The 24,607-nt window shown below is 39.5% G+C and overlaps 1 protein-coding gene and 1 long non-coding RNA gene across 2 annotated transcripts; both read right to left on the bottom strand.

Annotated features, from left to right (window-relative positions):
* LOC109838398 lies at positions 647-2,319 on the bottom strand. The gene is made up of 4 exons (XM_020406848.1): positions 2,061-2,319; positions 1,638-1,964; positions 1,410-1,523; positions 647-1,281 (listed from the first exon to the last, which is right to left on the bottom strand). The coding sequence occupies exons 1-4, from the start codon at positions 2,317-2,319 to the stop codon at positions 647-649; spliced, it is 1,335 nt and encodes a 444-aa protein (XP_020262437.1).
* LOC109837053 lies at positions 2,969-24,049 on the bottom strand. The gene is made up of 5 exons (XR_002246162.1): positions 23,586-24,049; positions 23,443-23,480; positions 21,903-21,938; positions 15,566-15,697; positions 2,969-3,220 (listed from the first exon to the last, which is right to left on the bottom strand). It is a non-coding gene; the product is annotated as an uncharacterized LOC109837053 (long non-coding RNA).

The following is a 24,607-nucleotide window of genomic DNA, read 5'->3' as shown; positions in this document are numbered from 1 at the left end:
CCTTGATGAAGCGTCAGTAGTATCCAGCTAATCCCAGGAAACTCTTAATGTCGGACACCGCCTTAGGGGTAGGCCAATCCTTAACAGCAGCTACTTTATCCGGGTCCACAGATATGTCGTCTCCCATCACCACGTGTCCTAGAAACGCAATGCGATCTAGCCAGAACTGACACTTAGTATACTTGGCGAATAGCCGATGCTCTCTCAAGGTCTTCAACACGTACCAAAAATGCTCCGCATGTTCCGCTTCACTCTTAGAGTACACCAGGATATCATTAATAAAGACTTCTACAAACTTGTCCAGCACATCATAGAATACCAGATTCATCAGGTTCATGAAGGTCGCTGGCGCATTAGTCATACCAAACGACATCACTAAGAACTCATAATGTCCATATCTCGTTCGGAACGCAGTTTTGGGAACATCAGAGTCATTGACCTTCACCTGGTGATATCCACTCCACAGATCCAGCTTAGAAAATACTCTTGATCCTCCCAATTGGTCGAAGATATCATCGATACGGGGAAGTGGATACTTGTTCTTCACTGTCACAACATTCAACTCCCGGTGGTCGATGCACATCCGCTTGGATCCATCCTTCTTTCCCACAAGCAACATAGGTGCTCCCCAGGATGATACACTGGGTCATATCAAGCCTCTCTGCATAAGATCATCCAACTGAGTCTGAAGCTCGGTCAACTCAGCCGGAGGCATACGATAAGGGGTCTTGGAGATCGAAGCAGTTCTAGGCTTTAATTCTATAGAAAACTCAATCGCTCGGTCCGGTGGTAACCCATAAATGTCATCGGGAAACACATCTTCAAATTCCTGAACTACAATTGCCTTCTCAGGTTCTACCTGCATGGCAGTTAATATCGCCTTCTTTGGTCTAGCTTTGTACTCTACCGGTCCAACCGATGTACTGCCACTGGGGAATTCAAACCTTGGGTGATCCGGTATCTCAAATACCACACTTCTACGGTGACAATCGATGGTGGAAAAGAATGACCCTAACCATTCCATTCCAAATACTGCATCAAAGCTCAGCAAATCAATCACCAGAAAATCTACAAAAAGTTCTTTTCCGCAGATGACCACTGGACATGCTTCATAACTACTGGATGCTACTAAGACACCACTGCCAGTGTTGATATTCCAACCCGTAGTTAGAGGAGTTATATGAAGTGAGTGGGTACTCACAAATCGATGAGACAAGAAACAATGGGAAGCCCCAGAGTCAAAGAGTGATAATGCAGAAACGGAAGAAACGAGAACCTTGCCTATTATAGGAGGTGGTAAATGTAACTAAACTTAGCACTTATGAACAAATCCTATCATGATATCATCAGGTAATGCTAAATAAGGAAAAAATCATATGCAAGGAAAACTAAGAATGAACAGTTCATACCAGTGATAACCTGGTCATTCATCTCAGCTTCCACAGCTGACATCATGAAGATCTGGCGCGGAGGTTGCTGCCTCTGCGCCTGCTGATAAACCTGCTTCTGAGAGGGAAGAGACCCTGCACGAGCATAGGGTCCTTGCTGAACTGGTGTTGCTGGAGCAGGTCGAGGTGGAGCTGGAAGAGCTGCCCGAACTGGAGGTGGGGGCAATCGGCCCTACTACCACTATGGACAGTCCTGACTAATATGGTCGGGGGATCCACAGGTGAAGCACAAGTGGTGCTGATAGGGATGCCCCTGAGGAAGGGATTGTCGCTGAGAAAACTGCCGTTTTTGCGGAGCCTGGTACTTCCTCGGAGGAGGACGCTCGATATTCCAGGTTGGAGATGCTGGTACTCTACTCTGAATCATATATTGATCCTCAGTCTCCTTTTGAACACTCTCGATCTCACGCGCTGCATCCAGAACAGCGTCATGAGTCGCGAGGGCCCTACCAGCCAGAGCCAATCTGATGTACTTGTCCAGACCCTTCTGGAACTGATGCCTCCTAATAGTGGGGTCTGTAACCAAGTGGGGAGTGTATCGACTGAGGGAAGAGAACTCGGCCTCATAATCGTCGACTGATCGACCTCCCTACTTGAGCTCGACAAATCTACGCAAAAGCTCATCCCGGGCTGACTGAGGGAAATACTTCCTATTGAAGCGATACGTGAACATTTCCCACAGAATCGGCCTCTCCAGGTGTGTCTTCTCAGCAGCCCACCAGATTCGAGCTGTATCTGTGAGCTGGATGTCCATAAGGTCCACCCACTCTATAAGGGCAATACGGGTCACCGTAAGGATAGTCTCGGTAACCTTCAGGAACTCTTCAGCTACTAGAGGTCCTTCGGCACCAGAGAAAGAAGGAGGTTGCATATATCAAAACTCTCTAACACCAGGTTCTGTACGAGAGGGATGCTGATGCTGAGGCTCCTACTGCAAATGCCCAGCTAAGAACTGCTGGTTTGTCACCAGCCCTTGAATCATCGCCAAAGCTGCTGTGAATCTAATTTAGGCATCTGACCACTGCTACTGGATGGGTTACCATTATTACGTGTACCCACCATGGTTCTGAAGGGAAGATAAGGAAAACAAGAGGGAGGATCAAAATCATTGCAGGAAGAATCAAAGTCAGATCAAATTGAAATTGAGTAAGGTAGGGACTAAAACAATTTTTTTTCAAAATACTAGGATAAGGGCTAAATATAGTCTTACGGATGAAATAATGATATTCGTCTAAATCATCGATTATATTCTCACTGGTGGGAACTCGGGGCCGTGACCTGCATGGGCCACCACTAAAAACCTGTCACGCCCCGCTTCCCAAAATACCGAGGAATCGAAACGTGAACAAGCTTGCGACGTATTAGACTGAGGAGAGATAAGTGCTAGACTCCTTCTTCTCAATCTAATACGCTACGCATCAAGAAACATAAAGCGAAGGCACAGGTCCCCGATCACAGTAGTGAGAATATAATAAACAACTCAGAACAGTAAGATCTATATCACAAATAGAATATCATCCATGACACAAGGTTTGGGTCAAAAACAGTCCAACTAAATATAAAAATACATAGTCCAACAGAATAAAAATAAGTACTATAAAAAAGGATTAAATCTCTCTAAATACTAAAAGAGAAAATACTTCATAAGTAATCTAATATCCCTCAACGATTACAGAAAAGAAATGACTAAGTTTCCGCTTGCTCTCCTGCTCCATCTAGAATACACTCCGTCTGCAAGGCATCTCCATACTTTACATGTCCGTCCTCTAAATCTAAGTACACCAGAGAAAACAGGTATACGTCAACGTGTATGGCACACGACAAGATCTCAAAAAGAAGAATAGAAACGATCGAACAACCAATGCAATAATAGTAATAATAAATAGGTCACCATAAAACCTAATAATAATAACAACTTGAATACTAATAATCTAAATATAATTCATTACTAGAATAGAATAATCAGAATAATCCAAAGTCAATCGGGTAACGAGGTCATGCAGCTAGCGATCAGAATAATCATCCAAATATAGGGTCATACAACTAGACAGAATTAATACTTAAAAATCTACAACTCGAGACGTAGTATGTCGAGCGACATAATCCAAACAAAGAAACCCTCATGTATATACCATATTTCTCAATTTGTAGATAATTAAATATTAATACCGATCTATGTATGGAAAGAAATATAACTGGTCCATATCTTATAAGAATCCAAAATCATCCAAGTAACAAGTCATGTAACTAGTCATCCTATAACAGGTCACTGGTACACATCTCACACAGAGTCGATATTCATATTCTCGGATATATGACTGTTCACAAATCCCCTACGTACCCCCAATAGGACTCCATGCAAACCGATTCGGCCTGGTTCGAACTCCAGCCGACTCGAGTGAATATCACATTCACGAACCAAAGTGACGCAACAAACCTTCACCGTGGCCCATCAAACCAACCCCAGTTCGAAACGAACCTAACTGGTGCGAGTCTAAAAGATAAATCAACAACCATATCCGATCACATGAACCATGACTTTCCCCGTCCCAACTCTTTTGTTTATCTAGGTCAACATACACACAGGTTTCTAAGTCTTAAACAGGACACACCAGGCCACACTAGTCATGAATTTCTAACGGTTCTCAAACATGACAAAGAGTAATAAATGCAACTAATCATATACAACAATATCATAGCATATCACATAATTAAAATTAAGAAACATAAATCATGAATAATTCATAATAATCCCTTTTCTAAAATAAATCCTTTAAAATTATTTATAAATGTTCTAAATTAATTCCTTTCATAAAATAAACTCTCTTAAATTATTGAAATTATTCTAAATTGATACTTATTCTAAAATAATTTTTTTAAATTTTTTTTATAATTATTCTAAAATAATTCTTTTATCAAATAAATTCTATTAATTTATTATAATTACTCTAAAATGATTTTCACCAAAATAATTTATTATAATTATTCTAAAATGATTCTTTCATCAAAATAACTTATTATAATTATTCTTAAATGATTATTTTGTCAAATAAATTCTTTAAAATTATAAATTAATTTGAAATAATTTTATTTTATTTTATCTTTACAATATCTATTATCCAAGTATTATTTTTAGTACTTTTTAATATCATTTGTTAAATAAATCCGTGCAGGTCATCACAGTATATGTATTACAATGTGAATGGTCATACGTTATTATCCACAGTCCATTACGTTCACGACAGTTCTACAATTGTAATGGTCACACGTTATAATTCTCAGTTCAATATTACAAACAGACTCAAGAGGTAGAAATTCAACCAAAGGGAATGGACGAGACAAATCAAACTACATAGGTAGATCAAAGGACAGGAGGTCCAAATCCAGGAATCCAAACAACAGCTCGAAGGCTATCGAGTGTTGGAATTTGGTACGAGTTGCCGTGCGAGCACCCTTTGGTCGCGGAATTAGCAAAAGGTGGGTTGAGAAGAGGACGACCAAAACACAAGAACAATTCAGTTTGGCGAAGGAAAATACCTTCTCTAGATTATAAAGAACAAAAGATTACAATCTCTCCCTCACAATCTCACTCTAGAATTGAAGAACAAGCTCTCCAATTCTCAATCTAGAATCTAATCTCTCTTGATTAAACTCTCTGACTTAAAAGATGTTTTGAAACCCTAAAACAATCCCTTATATAGGTGTACAAACGTGGATGGCAGTTTGGTAAATAACCAGACCCAAAACCAACAGGAATTCGTGTGAACAGAATCCCAAACGAACCAGGAAACCCTCGATGAGTCGACTCATGACTGTGATGAGTCGACTCGACAGAAACTGGACAAATCTTAACAACCAGCGATGAGTCGACTCATGACAGTCATGAGTCGACTCAACCTGATGAGTCGACTCATGACTGTAATAAGTTGACTCACAGACTGAAAACTGGGTACTTCGATCCTTTTGCTCGTCATCTCATTCCACGCTTTCTCCTGTGTTCCCTTATACTGTTTGACACCTCTATTCTCATGCTATCATGAGAATCATCTATCCTCAAGCTCCCATGAGGATCGCTAAGTTCCGAAGAGAAGATACACCCGTATCATGTGTCCCCTCTTTAAGAACTTGAAGTCCCATTCAAGTTAGAACTTTTGCTGAGGAAACTCTTGAGCTCCTCCATCTTTTCTGCACCACCTGGCCTCGCTAGGAATCCGGTCTCGACGTCCGATCGGAAACAACTCATAGTCACCGTTCGCTCTAAGTTGCAATCCTTTGTCGATGGTTTTTCTGGAAGTCTAATGCACAGCGAGACAAACTTCTTGCTTGCATTCACTAGTCTCTTCACTCGCGTCACCGTCCCTAAGCTTGTCTCCTTCGGAAAAGATGCCGAACGAAATATGAACTTTACACCATCCTTAGTGAAGGTGTACTTCTGAGCCCGCCTCTCGTAGATCGCATATCTATCCCATAAGTACGGATTACCCAGTATAATCTGACAAACATCCAATGGAACGACATCGCATGTGACCTCGTCAATATACGACTCGTGGAGCGCAAATCTGACAGTGCATTGATCAACTACACTCAGTTTCTCCTCCTTCTGAATCCACCCTAATGGATAGGGCTTCGGATGCTTGACCGTCTTCAGACCTAGCTTCTGCACCAATGCCTCGGATATCAAATTCTTCTCGCTACCCGAATCAACAATGGCATCAACCAAACTGGTCTTCACTTGCAACTTAAGAACAAAGAGTTGCTCTCTCGGGTCGTCGTCCTCTTTCGTGGCCTGTTTTCCCGCCAGAAGGTTGAGACTGTTGTTGGGCTCTGTCATCCCCGGGATTTTCTTCGGACCTTGAGCTATCATGTATGCCTTTTTCTCCTCCTTCCTCTTCAACCCTCTTGGCTTCAGATGAGGATACTTCTCCCAGCACCGATCAGCTTCTTGCCCTGTCTTCTCGCAGTGACTACAAATCAGCCCTGCTTTCCCTGGATCACCATTTTTCTTCTCCTCCTTAGATTGAGAACCACTAGACTCGCCTCCCGTCTGTTTGGAGTCTCCCTTAGCCTCGTTGCCCTTCTTTTGCCTACCCTCAATGGCAAATGCCTTCACGCTCGCCTCTGCAATTGATTCCACCGTGAATACCCTCATCTCCTTTCGTATGTGACCGCTCAATCCCGCCATATACTTTATAAACACGGAATATTCCTCTGTCGTAATGTTGAGGACCATCGCCTGCTGCTGGAACTCCGTGGTGTATTCTTGAACGGTTTGATTGACCCTTTGGCGCAAGCCGTACCACTTGTACCAACGTTCTTCAAGGAATCCCATCAGATAGAACTGCTTCCTAAGTAGCTCCTTAAACTTATTCCACGACACCGCCTTCTTCTCCTGCTTGCAGTAGGATTTCCACCACGTCAATGCGTGCCCTGAAAGCTTCAAAGTCGCGAACACAATCTTCTCTTTCGACGAATAACCATAAAGAGTAAAATACGTCTCCATCTGCTCGATCCAGTCATCAAGCCTCTCGACGTCAACACTCCAATCATAAACAGGAATCTCCACCTTAAAGTCAATCTTCAGGTTCTGATAAGAATTCTTATCACATTGATGCAATGCAGTCTTAACGGTCTCCTCCTCCTCGTCGGAATCTGAATCTACTCTCTCCACATCGGACTCAACAATTTTCTTCGAAGAAGATTCACCTTGTTTGCCACCTCCATGGATAAGACTGACGAGTTGTGTGAGAGTCGAACCTATCGTCTCGATCTGCTTCTCCAATGCATCAATCCTCGTTGAATTGTCTCCTTCAGCCATCTTCTTCTTCCTTAAAACTCGGACTCCTTCCAATGAAATAAGGATCTCGCCAAGCTCCTTGATTGGGATCGAGTAAAGGACCATACACAGGATGCCCCTTCACCCGATCTGAGGCTCTGATACCAACTTGATACGAGTTGCCGTGAGCGAGCAACCTTCGGTCGCGGAATTACCAAAAGCGTGGTTGAGAAGAGGACGACCCAAACACAAGAACAATTCAGTTTTGGCGAGGAAAATACCTTCTCTAGATTATGAAGAACAAAAGATTACAATCTCTCCCTCACAATCTCACTCTAGAATTGAAGAACAAGCTCTCCAATTCTCAATCTAGAATCTAATCTCTCTTGATTAAACTCTCTGACTTAAAAAGATGTTTAGAAACCCTAAAACAATCCCTTATATAGGGTGTACAAACGTGGATGACAGTTTGGTAAATAACCAGACCCAAAACCAAACAGGAATTCGTGTGAACAGAATCCCAAACGAACCAGAAAACGCCTCGATGAGTCGATCATGACTTGATGAGTCGACTCATGACTGTGATGAGTCGACTCGACAGAAACTGGACAAATCTTAACAACCAGCGATGAGTCGACTCATGACAGTCATGAGTCGACTCAACCTGATGAGTCGACTCATGACAGTCATGAGTCGACTCAACCTGATGAGTCGACTCATGACTGTAATGAGTCGACTCACAGGCTGAAAACTGGGTACTTCGATCCTTCTGCTCGTCGTCTCATTCCACGCTTTCTCCTATGTCCCCTTATACTGTTTGACACCTCTATTCTCATGCTATCATGAGAATCATCTATCCTCAAGCTCCTATGAGGATCGCTAAGTTCCGAAGAGAAGATACACCCGTATCAATGGTCATACGTTATTGTCCACAGTCCATTACATTCATGACAGTTCTACAATTGTAATGGTCACACGTTATAATTCTCTGTTCAATATGTTCACGACAGTTCTATATTTGTAACGAATAATTGTTCGAGAAACGAGATCTTATGCATAATTAATCTATGATCAATCTAAAATTGTACTGATGAAGAATAGGGATCTTGCAAGCAACTAATTAATTCACAGCGAGCCTAGGAATTGAATGATAAATCAAGAGAGTATCGGGATCTTGCCTCGGGTTATTGTTGGATGATTCAATGTTACTGTATGAGGCTACGTGTCTACGGACAAAGCGGCGATGCCGCTGTTTGCTGTTCGATGTTTCGGTGATGTGCGTAGCGGTTCGAGGCAGCAACGAGGAGAGGTGGAGGTGATGGAGGAGCTACAGTGGTTAGGAGAGTGGCGGCAAGGAATTCGAGCAGCGGCATGTCCGACGGCGCGAGCCTGGCGGTGATAGGTGTCGGGCTGCCTGTTAGCGGTGAAAGGCAAGAGTGAGGAGCGGGGCGGATATCAGGAGAAGGGCGGCGGTGAGCGTTGGGCTTGGTTCGGTGGCGTCAGTGGACTGGCTGAGCGGTGCGTTGGGTCGGAGGCACACGCGGGTGACCTGGAGAGCAGCGACGGCAAGCGAGCTTGAGCTGGGAGGCGAGCCGTGGCTGAGATGGCAGGAAGGAGGTGCGGATGATTTGGTCGAGTGGGGCGGAGAAAAGGGGGCGACGGATTTTGGGCGACGCGGTGCGTGGTGACATGATTCGGTCGCCGGTGAAGGCGGGATGGTCGGAGGCTGGTGAGGGGGGTCGTCAAGAGGAGTTGCGGACAGCGATGGCAAGGCGGAGGAGGAGGGTAGGTAAGTGGGTTGAGCTGAGAGAGAGATAAGGAGAGAGAGTGAGCACGAGATGAGAAAGGGGTAAGGGTTTAAATAGATTTTTTTAATAAAAATCAAGATTTGATTGGTGAGAAACCAGGAGCGGCGTAGTCTAAGTTTTCGCTGCGCGTGAATCATGAACATTTCAGAGGGGTAGGAATACTGACGTGGAGGATGCTATGGGGTTTATCTCCTATTGTATATTTATTTATTTATTAATTTTAACAAAAATGAATAACAAAAATAATTAAAAGTTAAAAAATGAATAACAAGAATTTATAAAAAATAATTTAATTTATAATTAGCTAAATAAATATAAATTTGGATTTTTAAATCATAAAACTTCATATATTAAAAGTTATTATTATTACTATTTTTTTACTAATAAAATTATTTAATTTATAATTAACAAAACTACTAAAATTATTATAAAATTAGATTTTTAAATCATAAAAAATTTTGAAAAATCGGGTAATTTATAATTACTCTTTTAAAAGTAAAATTTAATATTTAAAATAGCATAAACTTTATTTGAATCAAGATCGAAAAATATCGGTTATTACATCATCTTTCATAAAAAACTAATGAAATGTTTTAAACAAGTTTAAAAGAGTTTTAAATAAGGGTTTAAGTTTATTTAATGTTTGTTTAGAAGCTTTTAAGCAATTGAGGGTTTGAGTTTGTGAATTCAATTCCACAAGAGCTTGAGGAGATCATCTATTGGAGTTTGAGCAATCAACTATTCTCTCTCCATCTCTTGTCATCTATTGAGAAGTTTTCTAAACTTTTTTCTAGCTTTATATTTATTTGTTTGATTATCATCTTATTAAAGCTAGTTTTATATTGAGTTTAGATTTGATTAATCTCATTGTTACACACACCCACTTGAGCTTATTGTATTTGCATTCATAATATATTTGGGGTTGTGAGAGATAGTAACATTGAGTTAAGCCTAATTGAGTTCTCACCTTGTTTAGAGAACAATCGTTCGTTATGTGCCTAATTGTGAAGTTCACTTTGTAATACACTTGTACACCGAGAGGAGTGTGTGGTGAGGACGGAGTCGATACCGAGAGCAGTGGCGTCGGTGACTTAGTGAGAGGTGATAGTTCCGAGCACTTGAGGGAGTCGATACGTAAGGACCAACACTTGAGGTTGTAGCTTGTGTATGTACTTTGTGAGGATTTGTGAGAGTTGTTGGTTGACTTGATAACCGAGTGTGTAGAGTTTTCGGTTAGTTAGAAAACTGAGTGTGTAGAGAAGTTCCGGCTTCCAAACCGGGTTATGTAGTAGATTCTCCCCGGGAGTGGGGAGTGGAGACGTAGGATGAAAGGTCCGAACTCCGTGATTATTTCCTTGTGTTTGGGTTTGGTATTGCCACATTTTTTCTTGCATATTGTTATATCGCCATTATTGCATGATCATATTGTTTACCCTTGTTTATATTGTATATCCTTGCACATATCTTGTAGCATATCATACTTGCTAGGATATATTTTTTAATTAGTTTTAATTGGCATAAAATCGGATTAGATTAGCATAAGACCCTATTCACCCCCCCTCTAGGGTTCTTTCCTAGTGGCATTAGGGTCTAACATTCTTGAATGGTTTGATTGACTCTTTGGCGCAAGCCGTACCACTTGTACCAACGCTCTTCGAGAAAACCTACCGGATAGAATTGCTTTCTAAGTAGTTCTTTGAACTTGTTCCATGACACCACCTTCCGTTCTTGCTTGCAATAGGATTTCCACCACGTCAACGCGTGCCCCGAAAGCTTCAAAGTCAAGAACACAATCTTCTCCTTGGATGAATATCCGTAGAGAGTAAAATACATCTCCATACGCTTGATCCAATCATCAAGCCTCTCGACGTTGACACTTTTATCATAAACAGGAATTTCTACCTTGAAGCCTATCTTCAAATTCTGGTAAGAACCCTTACCCCTTGGTGTGAAATAGACTTAACAATACGGGCCTCCTCATCTGAATCAGAATCCTCGCCTTCTCCATCAGACTCCACAAGTTTCTTCTTACCTTTCAAAGAAGATTTCTTATTGTTTCCTTTGTCTTGGACAAGATTGACGAGTTGCACGACGGTGGAACCCATTGTCTCCATCTGCTTCTCCAATGTATCTAGCCTTGCTGAACTATCTCCTTTAGTCATCTTCTTCTTTCTTAATTTCTGGACTCCTTCCAATGAAATAAGGATCTCGCCTAACTTCTTGTATTACGATCGAGTCAGGATCATACACAGGATGCCCCCTCTACTGGATCTGATCGCTCTGATACTAACTTGATACGAGTCGTCGTGCGAGCACATTTGATCGCAGAATTATCAAAGGTGGGTTGAGAAGAGGATGACAGAATACAAGAACAATTTAGTATGTGCCGAAGGAAAATACCCTCTCTAGATTATGAGTATGAAAAGATTACAATCTCTCTCTCACAATCTCACTAGAATGAAAAGATTACAATCTCTCTCTCACAATCTCACTAGAATCGAGAACAAGCTCTCAATTCTCTCTAAATCCTAATCTCTCTTGATTAGAATCTTCGAGAACAAGCTCTCAATTCTCTCTAAATCCTAATCTCTCTTGATTAGAATCTCACTTTGATTACATCTGATTCATTAGAAACCCTAAAACAATCCCTTATATATATGTAACAACGTGGATGGCAAAGTAGTAAATAACCAAGCCAAAACCCCCACAGGCATTTGTGCAAACAGAAACCCAAACGAATTAGGAATCCTTTGATGAGTCGACTCATGTGCATATATGAGTCGACTCATGACACATGGGTCGACTCATACAGTGATGAGTCGACTGGTCAAAGACTTTTGAGAAAACGGCTGAGTTTCATGAGTCGACTTATGACAGGCATGAGTCGACTCAACCCGATGAGTCGACTCATGACTGTTATGAGTCGACTCACGGGTTAAAAACTGGATGCTTCGATTCTTTGATTCGCCGTCTCGTTTCACGCTTCAACCTGCGTTCTACCGTGTTGTTTTACACCTCTATTCTCATGCTATTATGAGAATCATCTATCCTCAAGCTCCCATGAGGATCGCTAAGTTCCAAAGAGAAGATACACCCGTATCACTTGTCATACCAAAAACCTTGTATTCTACATACAGAAACATTCTCCCAAGACCCATAGGCATCAATGCACAAGGAATGAGACTTATGTGCACCTTTTTCCTTCAAGTTGGATTGAAAGCATGATTAGAACGCTAGAGAAGCTACATGAAAAAAATTAAACAAGTTTTTGTGGTGTGGTGGTATGTCTACCTAAGAACAAGCCTAGTGATGGAGCAGAAGTTACAGTTAGACAATTATGAGCAAGTCAAGATATTGTAGTAAAAACAGAGGGCAGTTCACAAATACGTAGTCCTACCATTTTAAGTCATGTGCAATAACCAAATGTGACTGAGGTGCGTCTTCAAATTCTCCTAAAATCAGAACGAGTAAGAACAAAATGATAACTTGATAAGGTTTGCTGCATCAGGTATCAATCTTTAGGCACAAAATGAACCAAACCTCCAATGAATCACATGCCCAAAAGAAATTCTGACAAACAAGTGGATTTGATTAAACATTGATATACTAAATCTAAAAGGAAAGACACAAATTTTCTATTTGCTAACATAATCTCAATTATAATTTCTATTATGCACTTCAGTTTAACCTAAATCCAGTTGTCATGAAGCTTGAAACCGCCTATTATTCTGGTTGTGTTCTAGGTGGACCATCAATAGCTCCTCGTCATGTTTTATCTAGCTATGTAAATTATTCTACCTTCCAGTTCATCGAGATATTATCTTCATACAAGGATGTCAACGTCAATAAGTTCTCATCCATGCAAGATGCCTTCCACGGATTTATAGACAAGGCAAGTGTTAGGTCTCATGTTTATGAGCCTACATCTCAAATCTTATTTTGATGATTTACAAACAATCCCTAACATTGTTTGTCTAGTATTTATATTTGCTCATTAGGTATTCTAGACAAACATCAAAGTTGAAGGTTGGTTGGATTGAGCTTAACGATGATATTCAAATGAGGTTGGTGGAATCGGAATGAAACTAATATAATTCTAGTCAAAGATTTAAGATCAAACTTCATCCGCAAAGCAAACCAAGATGAGCTACATTGGAGATCAATCAAGCTTGGGTATATTGTTTATAGTGTTTGTAGTTTAGGTTTATACTTTGTGTGTTTAATACTCTAAGCTTAATATTACACTCACACATCATTTTTATTTCTTTCAAGTTTAGCCACATGAATATGGAATAAATGGATATATTCATATACACACATATTTGTTTCATGTTTATATATGCTTGAAATAATCTTATTAAAAACAAGTTTTAACAAGTTCATGTCTGTGCATGTTTTTGCAAAATAGATGACTTTTCACATATGGTAAACGAAATTTAAAAAATTATTTTTCTAACATATTTCATTACATGTTTATAACCATTTTCTAAAATTTTATCATTTTTAGAGTTGATTTACTATGTCAAATTGATTTTACAAAATCGGGTGTTTCAACAGTTTTTAGAATCTAAAATATCTATATTCAAATATTTATTTCTCACAAATAGAAAGCTATATTTCATAAATTATTTCTCTAACATGTTTATCTACATTCTTAGAAATGTTACTCAAAATTTTATGATTTTTGGAGTTGATTTACAATTTTTAATTAATTTTACAAAGCTAGCTACGCATATTTTCAAAAGCTGCTGACATTGTTAAAACGGCCGATTTAGACTGATGAGTCGACTCAAAAGTCCATGAGTCAACCCATGACAGTCATGAGTCAACCCATGCCTGTCATGAGTCGACCCATAAGGTCTTTTCAGCCTGTAACGACTAGTAACGGCTAGTTTTTATTTTTGGGGATTTTGTGGTGTTTTTGTGGGTTTTTTGGCTAGTTTGAGAGGCTATAAAAAGCACACTTCTCTCTTTGTTTCTTATGGATATTTAAGGGAGTTTTTCACAAGTTTGTTTCAAGTTTCCAAGTTTGTTTTAGTTGATGCAAAAAGAGGTTTACAAGAGAAGGAGATCAAATTCATTTTAGGCATTCAACTTCAATTCTCACTTCAATTCTCTCTCTCTCTCTCTCTCTCTCTCTCTCTCTCTCTCTCTCTCTCTCTCTCTCTCTCTCTATCTTAGAGAAGTTTTCTTGAACTTTTTTCTTCTAGCTAATATTATTTTGATTCTCATTTCATAAGCTAGAATTATTTTAGTTTATTTTATTTATTTATTTTTCATACACAGCCTATTGAGCTTAAGTATTTTACACACATAGTATACTTAGGTTGTGAGTGTGATTAGTTGTGTGAGCTTACATTAAATTCTCATCTATTATAGAGAACAAATCTTTTTATTTGTGCTTAATTGTGAGATACACCTTGTAATATACTTGTACACCGAGAGGAGTGTGTAGTGAGAGACATAGTCGATTCCAAGAGGAGTGGCGTCGGTAGTAAAGCCTAGGAGAGGTTGTAAATCCGAGTACTTAAGGAATGCGACACGAGCTAGACCAACACTTAGAGGGTGTAGAGTGTGATTGCAAGAGTGTAAGTTATGAAAGTTTTCAGTGAGCTAGAAACCCAAAATTGTGAGGTGTAAACTTTTTGGGTGAACGTTGAAAACCCATTGTGATAGTGGATTCTCCCCGGGAGTGGGGAGTGGGGAGTAGGGAGTGGGGAGCAAAGATGTAGGTCAGAAGGACCGAACTCGGTGAACATCTTTGTGTGTTTGTGTTGATTATTTGCATACTATCTCATTTGTATTTTAGTTTATGTTTATATCGCCCTTTGTTTATATTGGATATTCTTGCTCATAATTAGTTGTATATTATACTTGTAAGAATAAATTGTTAATAAGTTTTAAATTGGTATTAAATAGGATTAGATTATCACATTACCCTATTCACCCCCCTCTTGGGTAATTTCAGCAAGATAATCTCTTTGTCATCTATGAAATCACAACTTAAAGCTCATATTTTGAAATCCCTTCGGATAATTAAATTTGCTTAAGAACTCACCACTTCGTTATAATGGGATTTCTATGAAATCACAACTTAAAGCTCATATTTTGAAGGGTGTACAGTACATAGTATATTATCTGCACTCATCGGTACATATATTATAGCAAGACTATAGCTGCCTGTAAGTATATGCAAAATCCAGACATAATAGTTCAACAAATCAAAGTATCCTATGGTGCACGAGTGTGGGCATTAAAAACATGGATGCAAGAAGATAATACACATAAGCACATCAAATTCAAAAAATAAGATAGAAAAATAAAATCAAAATAGAAGTATCATGTTTAATGTGTGTCCGAGGTGATACTGCTTCATGGTATATATGTTCATGTCTACAATTTAGTGAGTAAATATAATTGCACAAATTTTAAGTTTAAATGTACAAATTATAAACTTGAGTAGGAAATTGAATGTCCAATTCTGCACCTTCACACCCACACTATTTCCAACAAATAAGTGCAAAATTAGTTCATACCTTTGGATCGCATTGGTTTGGAGGAACCTGGAATTCAAGAAGGCTTGTGCTCGTCAATGCTATGATCCACAAATCAGGCCTAACCGTTGTATACGTAATGAACCATATTTTAGTTTGTATTAATGTAGATACCTGTATATGATACATATGTTAGCAATATATATAGTACACACAACGCTGGTTTAAATCAAACGACATATACAGCGCATTCCCAGAACTCGATCAGGTCATACATTATGAATCTTTTCAAAAGTGAGATACGAATAAGTTAATATAGTAATTGTAAAAACGGTGACGAAGTTTAGGAGAAAATCCAGGAGAACAATCTCCAGGTTTCACGGTCGACCGTGCATGGCACGGCGGTCGACCGTAAACATGCACGAAATAGGAGTATGCCTCTGGACTTTTGATGGTCGACCGTGATGGGTTCGGCGGTCGACTGCGTCCAAACCCAGGAGACACAAAAGTCTCTAGACTTTTGGCGGTCGACCGTGATTTGGGGTTCGGCGGTCGACCGCGTAGCGGGTCTCTAGACTTTTGGCGGTCGACCGTGATTTGGGGTTCGGCGGTCGACCGCGTAGCGGATATTGGGCTGTTTTGTTTCCTGCTCCGTTTCTAATTAGGTTTTGATATATATTAGAAACACTCGTTTCTAGGGTTAAGAGATGATAGTTTTAACAGAGATTTGAGATTGTACTGAGCATTGTGAGAGGGAGATATTGTGAGCAAGGAGAGAGCTTTGATTTAGGGTTTATATGAGTGATTTTGTGAGATTGTAACCATTTGTACTCTCCTTAATTTAGTAGAATCTCCACATCCTCTCCTCGTGGATGTAGGCAAATTGTCGAACCACGTATATCTTAGTGTTTGGCTTGATTTGTCGTATTTTGGATTGGATTGTGCTCGTGTTTGGTTTGGTTATCTTCTCCTGTGACTCGCGAACTCGTTTGGTGTGCGAGCATGCTTCCGCAAAGGCACACAACAATTGGTATCAGAGCTCAGATTTCAGATCTAGGGTTTTGGCATTAGGTGGAGGAAGATTCGTCGTGAAAGCTTGGTTCTTAGAGTTCTAGGCTTTGGTGGAGATAGTGTTTGGGGTTGCCGTTGAAGATTTCGCTTTCCTCGTGTGGTTAGGAGATCTATTTTGGAATCCATTTTAGGGTTCAGTTGGGTAACTTCTAAATTCTATTAAGTTTAAATTTTCCTCTACAATTTGGAGTTTGTGAGTATGGGTGAAGAAGTTGGTGAAAGCAACAAGATGGCGGGTACGTTCAAGTTGGTTTTCAGAACACTAAAATTAGTGTGGTTAAATATGATGGTAAAATCAATTTTGGTTTGTGGATGAGTGACGTACAAGATGCGTTTAATGCTCAAAATTTAGAGGACACCATCATGGTTCATGAGAGGCCACCAAAATATGAAGAGGCGGTATGGGAAAAGATAAATAGGAACGCTTGTGGAGTGATCAGGTCCTGTTTGGAACATAAGCTAAAATATGATGTGATTGGGGTGACGTCTGTAATGAAGATGTGGGAAATTCTTAATAACAAGTACCTTATGAAGAGTGTTAAGAATAGATTACACTTGCTGCATAGGTTATTTAGATTTCAAATGTCCAGGGGCATCTCACTAGCAGTTCATGTGAACAACTACACTAAGTTGTTGTCGGACTTGGCGAATGTTGATGAGAAGATATCAGATGAGTACAAGATGATTATTTTGTTGGGCTCCTTACCGGACGAGGAGTATGATACCTTTATGCTTACTTTATTGAATGAGAGATCTTCTATCAGTTATAGTGAAGTAACTAATGCTTTGACGAACTATAATTTGAGGAGGAAGGACAAGGAGACTTTCCGTGCTAGTACTTCAGGAGAGGCCTTGTCAACGAGAGGTAGAAGCCCATATCTGAGAGGTGGCAATAGAGGCAGGTCAAAGTCGAGAGGTCATCACCAGTTAGTAAAGAACCAATGTACATTCCGCAAGGAGCACGGACATTAGAAGAGAGACTGTCCAAAGCTTAAGGAGAAGGAGAATGACAAAAAAAAGGACCAGAAGGCCAATGAGGTAAACGTTACGAGAGACGATGATTCAGATGATTCAAGCTTTTCTCTACTGATTACTCCGGAGGTGAACCACTTGGATGCATCAAATTAGATGCTTGATTCTGGCGCTACTTATCATGTTACTCTTAGGCGAGATTGGTTTGCATTATTTAAGAGACTCGATGGGGTGTTGTTGTCATGGAAAATGATTAATCCTGTGGTATTTGTGGGATGTATACCATGAGGATTCAGATGTATGATAGAGTAGTCCGTGAATTGAAGGAGGTAAAATTTTTTCCTTAGCTGAAGAAGAATCTTATCTCAGTTGGAGCTTTGGAGACGAAGGGATTTAAGGTGACATTTGAGGATGCTATAGCAAAGATTACTAAGGGATATTTGGTGATGATGAATGGAGTTCACAGTTGGTACTTATATTATCTAAAGGAGAGCACTGAGATTGGCAAGGTAGTTTTAGCTATTTCAGAGGCGAACATGAGAAGACTTTGACACTATAGGTTGGGGCACACAGGAGAGAAATCGCTGCAGGCGCTGTGCAAGCAGGGACTATTGAAGGAAGCCAAGAGAGGAAATGTTGAGTTTTGTGAGCATAGTGTACTTGGCAAGAAGACGAATGTGAAGTTCGAGACTGTTATTTATAGGACGAGGGGCATCCTAGATTACGTGCACACAGATATTTAGGGTCCCACCAAGACTGCATCACTTGGTGGTCGACATTGGTTCGTCACGTTCGTTGATGACTATTCTAGGCGTTGTTGGGTGTACAGCATGGCAAAGAAGAGTGAAGTCCTAGATATATTTGTGGAGTGGAAGAAGAGATTGGAATTATAGACTGGGAGAAAGATCAAAGATGTTATGATCTGACAATGGTGGTGAGTAAACATCAGACCCTTTTCAGTAGCTATGTCGAGACAAGGGCATAAAGAGACACTTCACAGTTAATCACACACCGTAGTAGAATAGGGTGGCAAAGAGGTTAAATCGGGCTTTGCTGGAGAATATTCGATGTTTGTTGGCTCATAGTGGTTTGGAGAAGATCTTTTAGACTGAGGCACTTTTATATACGAGCCACCTCATTAACAGGCTGCCTTCATCTGTGATTGAGGGGAATACCCCTATGGAGATATGGTCGAGAGAGCCAGCACATGACTATGACCAGCTCAAGATATTTAGGTGCCCTGCATACTATCATGTTAAGACTGATAAGTTGGAACCTCGAGCTAGGAAGACCATATTTATAGGATTCAAGCGTAGTATCAAGGGATACAAGCTATGAGATCTAGTTGATAGGAAGATTGTGCTGAGTAGAGACGTCACGTTTGATGAGGCTTCTATCTTGAAGCTTCCCATCTCTTATCAGGTAGAGAGTGACCCGACGGAGGAGATATCGCAGGTGGTAAAGATCAATGTAGCTCCACATTGTCCAGATAGTACAGTATCCATTAGGGTACCGACTAAGTTGATGCTAGGCGAGCACGATAGTGATTTGAGGGATACGAGTACAGATGTACAAGGTCCAAAACCGACAGCTTAGGTTCAGGATTCTATTACTGTTCGGAGACAGAGGAGAGACATACGGATGCTAGCATGTTATACCAACACAGTAGTTGCATACGCACTTTCGGTAGAGAGTATCGATGAGTTGGTGCCTACTACATTCAGAGAGGCTGAGCAGAGTTCGAAGACTAATTCATGGCAGGTAGCTATGCAGGAGGAGATTGAGTCTCTTCGTAAGAATGATACATGAGAGCTTGTTGAGCTTCCAAAGAGGCGGAAGGCGATTGGTTACAAGTGGGTATACACGAAAAAGGAGGTCATTGAAGGCACTCCTATGAGGTTCAAGGCTACTAGGTTGGTTGCGAAGGGCTATGCATAGGAGGAATGTATTAATTATAATGAGGTTTTCTCTCTAGTGGTAAAGCATTCTTTGATTCGGATTTTGCTAGCTTTGGTAGCACAGTATAGTTTGGAGTTAGATCAATTGGATGTGAAGACGATATTTCTTCATGGTAATCTTGATGAAGAAATATATATAACTCAACCATTAAGATTCTGAGGTGCAGGGAAGGATAAGTTGGTTTGCATGTTAAAGAGATTGTTATACGGTTTGAAGCAGTCTCCTCGACAATGGCATAGGAGATTCGAGGGATTTATGACCGATCATTCATACACTCGGAGCCAGTTTGATCATTGCGTGTATTTCCACAAGTTCGAAGGAGGTGCATACATTTATTTGTTACTTTATGTTGATGACATGTTGGTTACCTCTATTTCTAGGTCTGCTATAGATGAGTTGAAGATTCAGCTCTCAAATGAGTTTGAGATGAAGGATTTAGGTGAGGCTAAGCGCAGTTTAGAGATGGAGATTGGCAGAAACAAAGAGAAGGGCAGAATTTGTTTGACACAGGTGACTTATTTGAAGAAAGTTCTACAATGGTTTAATATTATCATGGATACAAAGCTAGTTAGTATACCTTTGGGAACCCATTTGAAGCTTTCAGCTGACCTTTCATTGAAGACAGTTGAAGATAGAGAGTTGATGTCGAAAACTCCATATACGAGTGTAGTTGGGAGCTTGATATATGCGATGGTATGTACGAGGCCAGATTTGTCACAGACGGTGAGCATGGTTTCTAGATACATGCATGATACAATAGTGGGTCATTGGGACGCCGTGAGATGGCTTTTGAGGTACATTCAAGGTACGCTCAATGTTGATTTGGTTTTTGAGTGGGACACTATATGTGGGCAGTTGTACATTAGATATGTTGATTTGGATTATGCCGGGGATTTGGATAAACACCGGTCTATGATGGGGTATGTGTTCACTTTGACCCGTGCGTCGTTGTACTGGAGATGCATCTTACAGTCAACGATGACTTTGTCTACGATGGAGGCAGAATATATGATGATTACGGAGGTTGTGAATGAGGCTATTTGGCTTCAGGGACTTTTGGAGGAACTTGGTATATTACAGAGGGCCGTCACTATTCATTGTGATAGCATGAGTGCTATCTATTTGGTGAAGAACCAGGTTTTTCATGCGCGGACGAAGCACATTGACATTCATTATTACTTCGTTCGGGATGTTCTTGAAGAAGGCGATGTGAAGATTGTGAAGGTCCACACGAAGGATAATCCGGCGAATATACTTACTAAGGTGGTTCTGAGCAACAAGTTTGATCATTATCGAAACTTATTACACATTTGTGTTTGTTGAGGCCGTTGACGGCCATTTGGATGAACTACGGGGGGCTTGATCCCTTGGGAGAGGGGGTACGTAGGCAGTCAATTTGATGCAGCCTGTTTGATGTGATGATACTAACATTTGGAGATTGTTCGTATTCTCATTTGGGTTCCTGACTTGTTGTGGATTGAGTCTGTTGATGTGGGTTTATTCCACTTCGTACTAGACATAACAAGTGGGACATTTTGGTTGGTATTGGTGTCGGCTTAGTTTTGGGAAAACATTCGCCGAGGTGGAGAATTATAAAAACAACGACGAAGTTCAGGAGAAAATGTAGGAGAACAATCTGCAGGTTTCACGGTCGACCGCGCATGGCACAACGGTCAATCGCAAACGTACACGAAATAGGAGTATGCCTCTGGACTTTTGACGATCGACAACGATGGGTTCGGCGATCGACCGCATCCAAACCCAGGAGACATAAAAGTCTCTGGACTTTTGGCGGTCGATCGCGATTTGGGGTTCGGACCGCATCCAAACCCAGGAGACATAAAAGTCTCTGGACTTTTGGCGGTCGATCGCGATTTGGGGTTCGGCGGTCGACCGCGTAGCGGATATTGGGTTGTTTTGTTTCTTGTTCTGTTTCTAATTGGGTTTTGATATATATTAGAAACACTCATTTCTAGGGTTAAGAGAGGAGAGTTTTAACAGAGATTTGAGATTGTACTGAGCATTGTGAGAGGGAGATATTGTGAGCAAGGAGAGAGCTTGGGGTTTATTTGAGTGATTTTATGAGATTGTAACCATTTGTACTCTCCTTAATTTAGTAGAATCTCCACATCCTCTCCTCGTGGATGTAGGCAAATTGTCGAACCACGTATATCTTAGTGTTTGGTTTGATTTGTCGTATTTTGGATTGGATTGTTCTCGTGTTTAGTTTGGTTATCTTCTCCCGTAACTCACGAACTCGTTTGGTGTGCGAGCATGCTTCCGCAAAGGCGTACAATAGTAATTGTACCACTAATAAAACTATTGTTGTAATACTATACAAACTATATAAAGCATTACTTTTGAAAAGGAAATGTACCTTGTTTTTCTTATTAGTTGATCTTAATCTTTATACCTAAAAAAATAAAAATATAAAGTTAGTAATATCTCTTATGCATTTGTTCAAGGTGGTAACTGTTCGATTTTATACTGAAGACATATAAAAGGTCATTGATTTTTATCTACAAAGAAACACCAGATAGACAACAGCCAAAAAAATTGTGAAGCTTTGAAGATGAAGTAATAAATTTGAAAATCGTATCTTATCATAATCATAATCATAAATCATAAATAAATTAAATTGAAATATCATTGATACAGTAGACAAAATTGACCACACATAGTTAAAACACAAAACCATATCATTTATAAAGTCGATGTTAAAGAAACATAAAGAGCTAAACATAAGTTCTTTGTCACATCATTTAAGCTGATAAGAACTTCTAACACTATGATTCACAAAATCATAGACCTAGATTTATTTTATTGACTTGACATTTATTTTTCTAAGACATATCTCAACTCATTTTTTATTCTCCTGATGAAATTTCTAGATAGCTACAAGAATGCACATAGCTTCAGTAAACAATTTATTTGTTTCTTCTTCGTCTTTGATCTTAGCAGCAAAAGAAACATCAACTTCAGCAGTAGTATGAACATTTTTGCTAGGGACATAATCAGGATCTGAATCCTCAACCTTTATTTTTTTTGTTAACTTCGTAAGAGCTATCCTCATCATCATCATAATACTCCTCAATCGATGGTTCTTCTTCATCATCATAAAGTCGATCTGAAGTACCAATAGCTTGCTTGTTGGTTGAGTGACCCTCATTTAACATCTTTTTTTATCGCCTTTATTGTCACTTGATGAAATTTCAATAATTTTGTTGTCCTTAGTAAAATTTTTAAACTCATATGGTTTGGGAACTAATTTGCATGTTGTGCATTTTAACATCTGTTAGGAGAGTTAAAAAGGCATAGGATTTAATCAACCACACAAATTAAGAATATGTAATTACCAAAATAAATTAAGAATATATAATTTGGAACAAGAAAAAACAATTATCATCTTTTATAAGGTACTACTGCAAACTAACTTAAAATCATTCATTGGGTTTAAAATGTTTGGAAAGAATTCAAGAGGAAACAAAGAAACTGAAGGAATCTAAGAGAAAACAAAGAAACTGTGATTGCATTCAAGAGAAAACAAAGAAACTAAAGGAATCAACTTCCACCTTTCACTCCTTAAATTGAATTTAAGAGAAAACTAAGAAACTGTGTGTTTCGAATAGGAAGATAATGTCTAGGATGACAACTTTTAAGCAAGAAGACATGGAGAATACAGCTACGATATATTAATTATTGACATTATTAATCTCATCCTGAGAAAAGCAATGAGATCAATTTAGTGGTAGTGGTTTAACTATGACAGGACAATACTATAGTTAGATAAGATAGGGATTACGAATTAGCATGACTGTAGGGATTAATCTGAAATAATCTAAAATAACTTCCAAATAAAAAGAATTTCCTAAACTTGTCATGCAACATAATAGAGATAAAATAAAATTTTAATTTACCTCGATAGCTTTCTACTCCTCCTATCAATCTCAGACACCTGACAGCAACAATCATCAATACCAAAAATAAAGGTAAGCCATCAAACAAACAACTGAAGAATATGAATAAGAAATTACAAGAAGGTAATAAGAATAACCAATACCTGTACTTACAATTGGAAACAAAAACCTTCTTTTCTCCATCAAAATTGAAGCAGAACGTATTTATAGAATCACAAAATAATTGTTAGGGATTGGAAAGCTCTAGCAATTACTACCAATTATAGTAACGTACGATTCAGAGGGAAGGACATAGACATTGTCAATGGTTAAAAACAGAAAGAATTAAGTTGAGGAGATCGATCGTCAAAATAATTTGGAGAGAGATGGATAAGAGGGGCCGAGGAGAGAGCGATTAAGAATGGAATTAGAGAGAGCACAGTCATTGAGAAACGGAGGAAACTGAAGTGAGGAGGCCGGATGCTGATTTAATTTCGAGACGAAGAGAGGGAGAGAGGTAGGGGAGAGCACGGATAACGAAGGGAATAAAGGGATTTGGGCATTATTAAAGAGAGAGGGAGAGGTGCAGGGGAGAGAGTGGATGACGAAGGGAGGATAGAGAGTCGGGCGTTATGAAAAAGGATAAGAAAAAGGGGATAAAATATATATAGGATAAAATTAGAATTATAAAATTTGTAGAGGGCAAATTGGGTATGCAAAAGTTTTGACGTTTGCTCTCTCTTTTAAAAATAGTATAGATTGAACCAAACAGCACTTAAGGGCCTGTTTGTTTCGTAAAAAAATGTAGAATGTGGGGGAAAGTGAGGAAAAAAATTGATATAGGTGAATTTTGATATTTTCCTCCACTTTCAGATGTTTGGTTTGTCAAAGCTATAAAAGAAAGTGGGGGAGAAAATGAGTTGTCACCATTTTATTGGATGAGATGAGTAATTTTTGATGTTTTCCTCCACTTTCCTTATTTAGGTTCTTTTCTTGTGTTTGATTCATTCTTAAAACTAAGAAAATAGATGAGAGAAGATGAGTTGTCATTATATTATTGGATGATGTGACCCGTATTTAGGAAAATCAATTTCCTTATTTTTTTTTTTTAAGGAAAGTGATGGAAGGAAAATTTTAATAAGATGGGATGAGTTGTCACCATATTATTGGATGATGTGAGTAATTT

The sequence above is a fragment of the Asparagus officinalis genome, chromosome 4, assembly GCF_001876935.1.
Source record: "Asparagus officinalis chromosome 4, Aspof.V1, whole genome shotgun sequence".
NCBI lineage: Eukaryota > Viridiplantae > Streptophyta > Magnoliopsida > Asparagales > Asparagaceae > Asparagus > Asparagus officinalis.
Note: the sequence above shows the minus strand (reverse complement) of the source record. Positions and strands in the feature narration are given on the sequence as shown.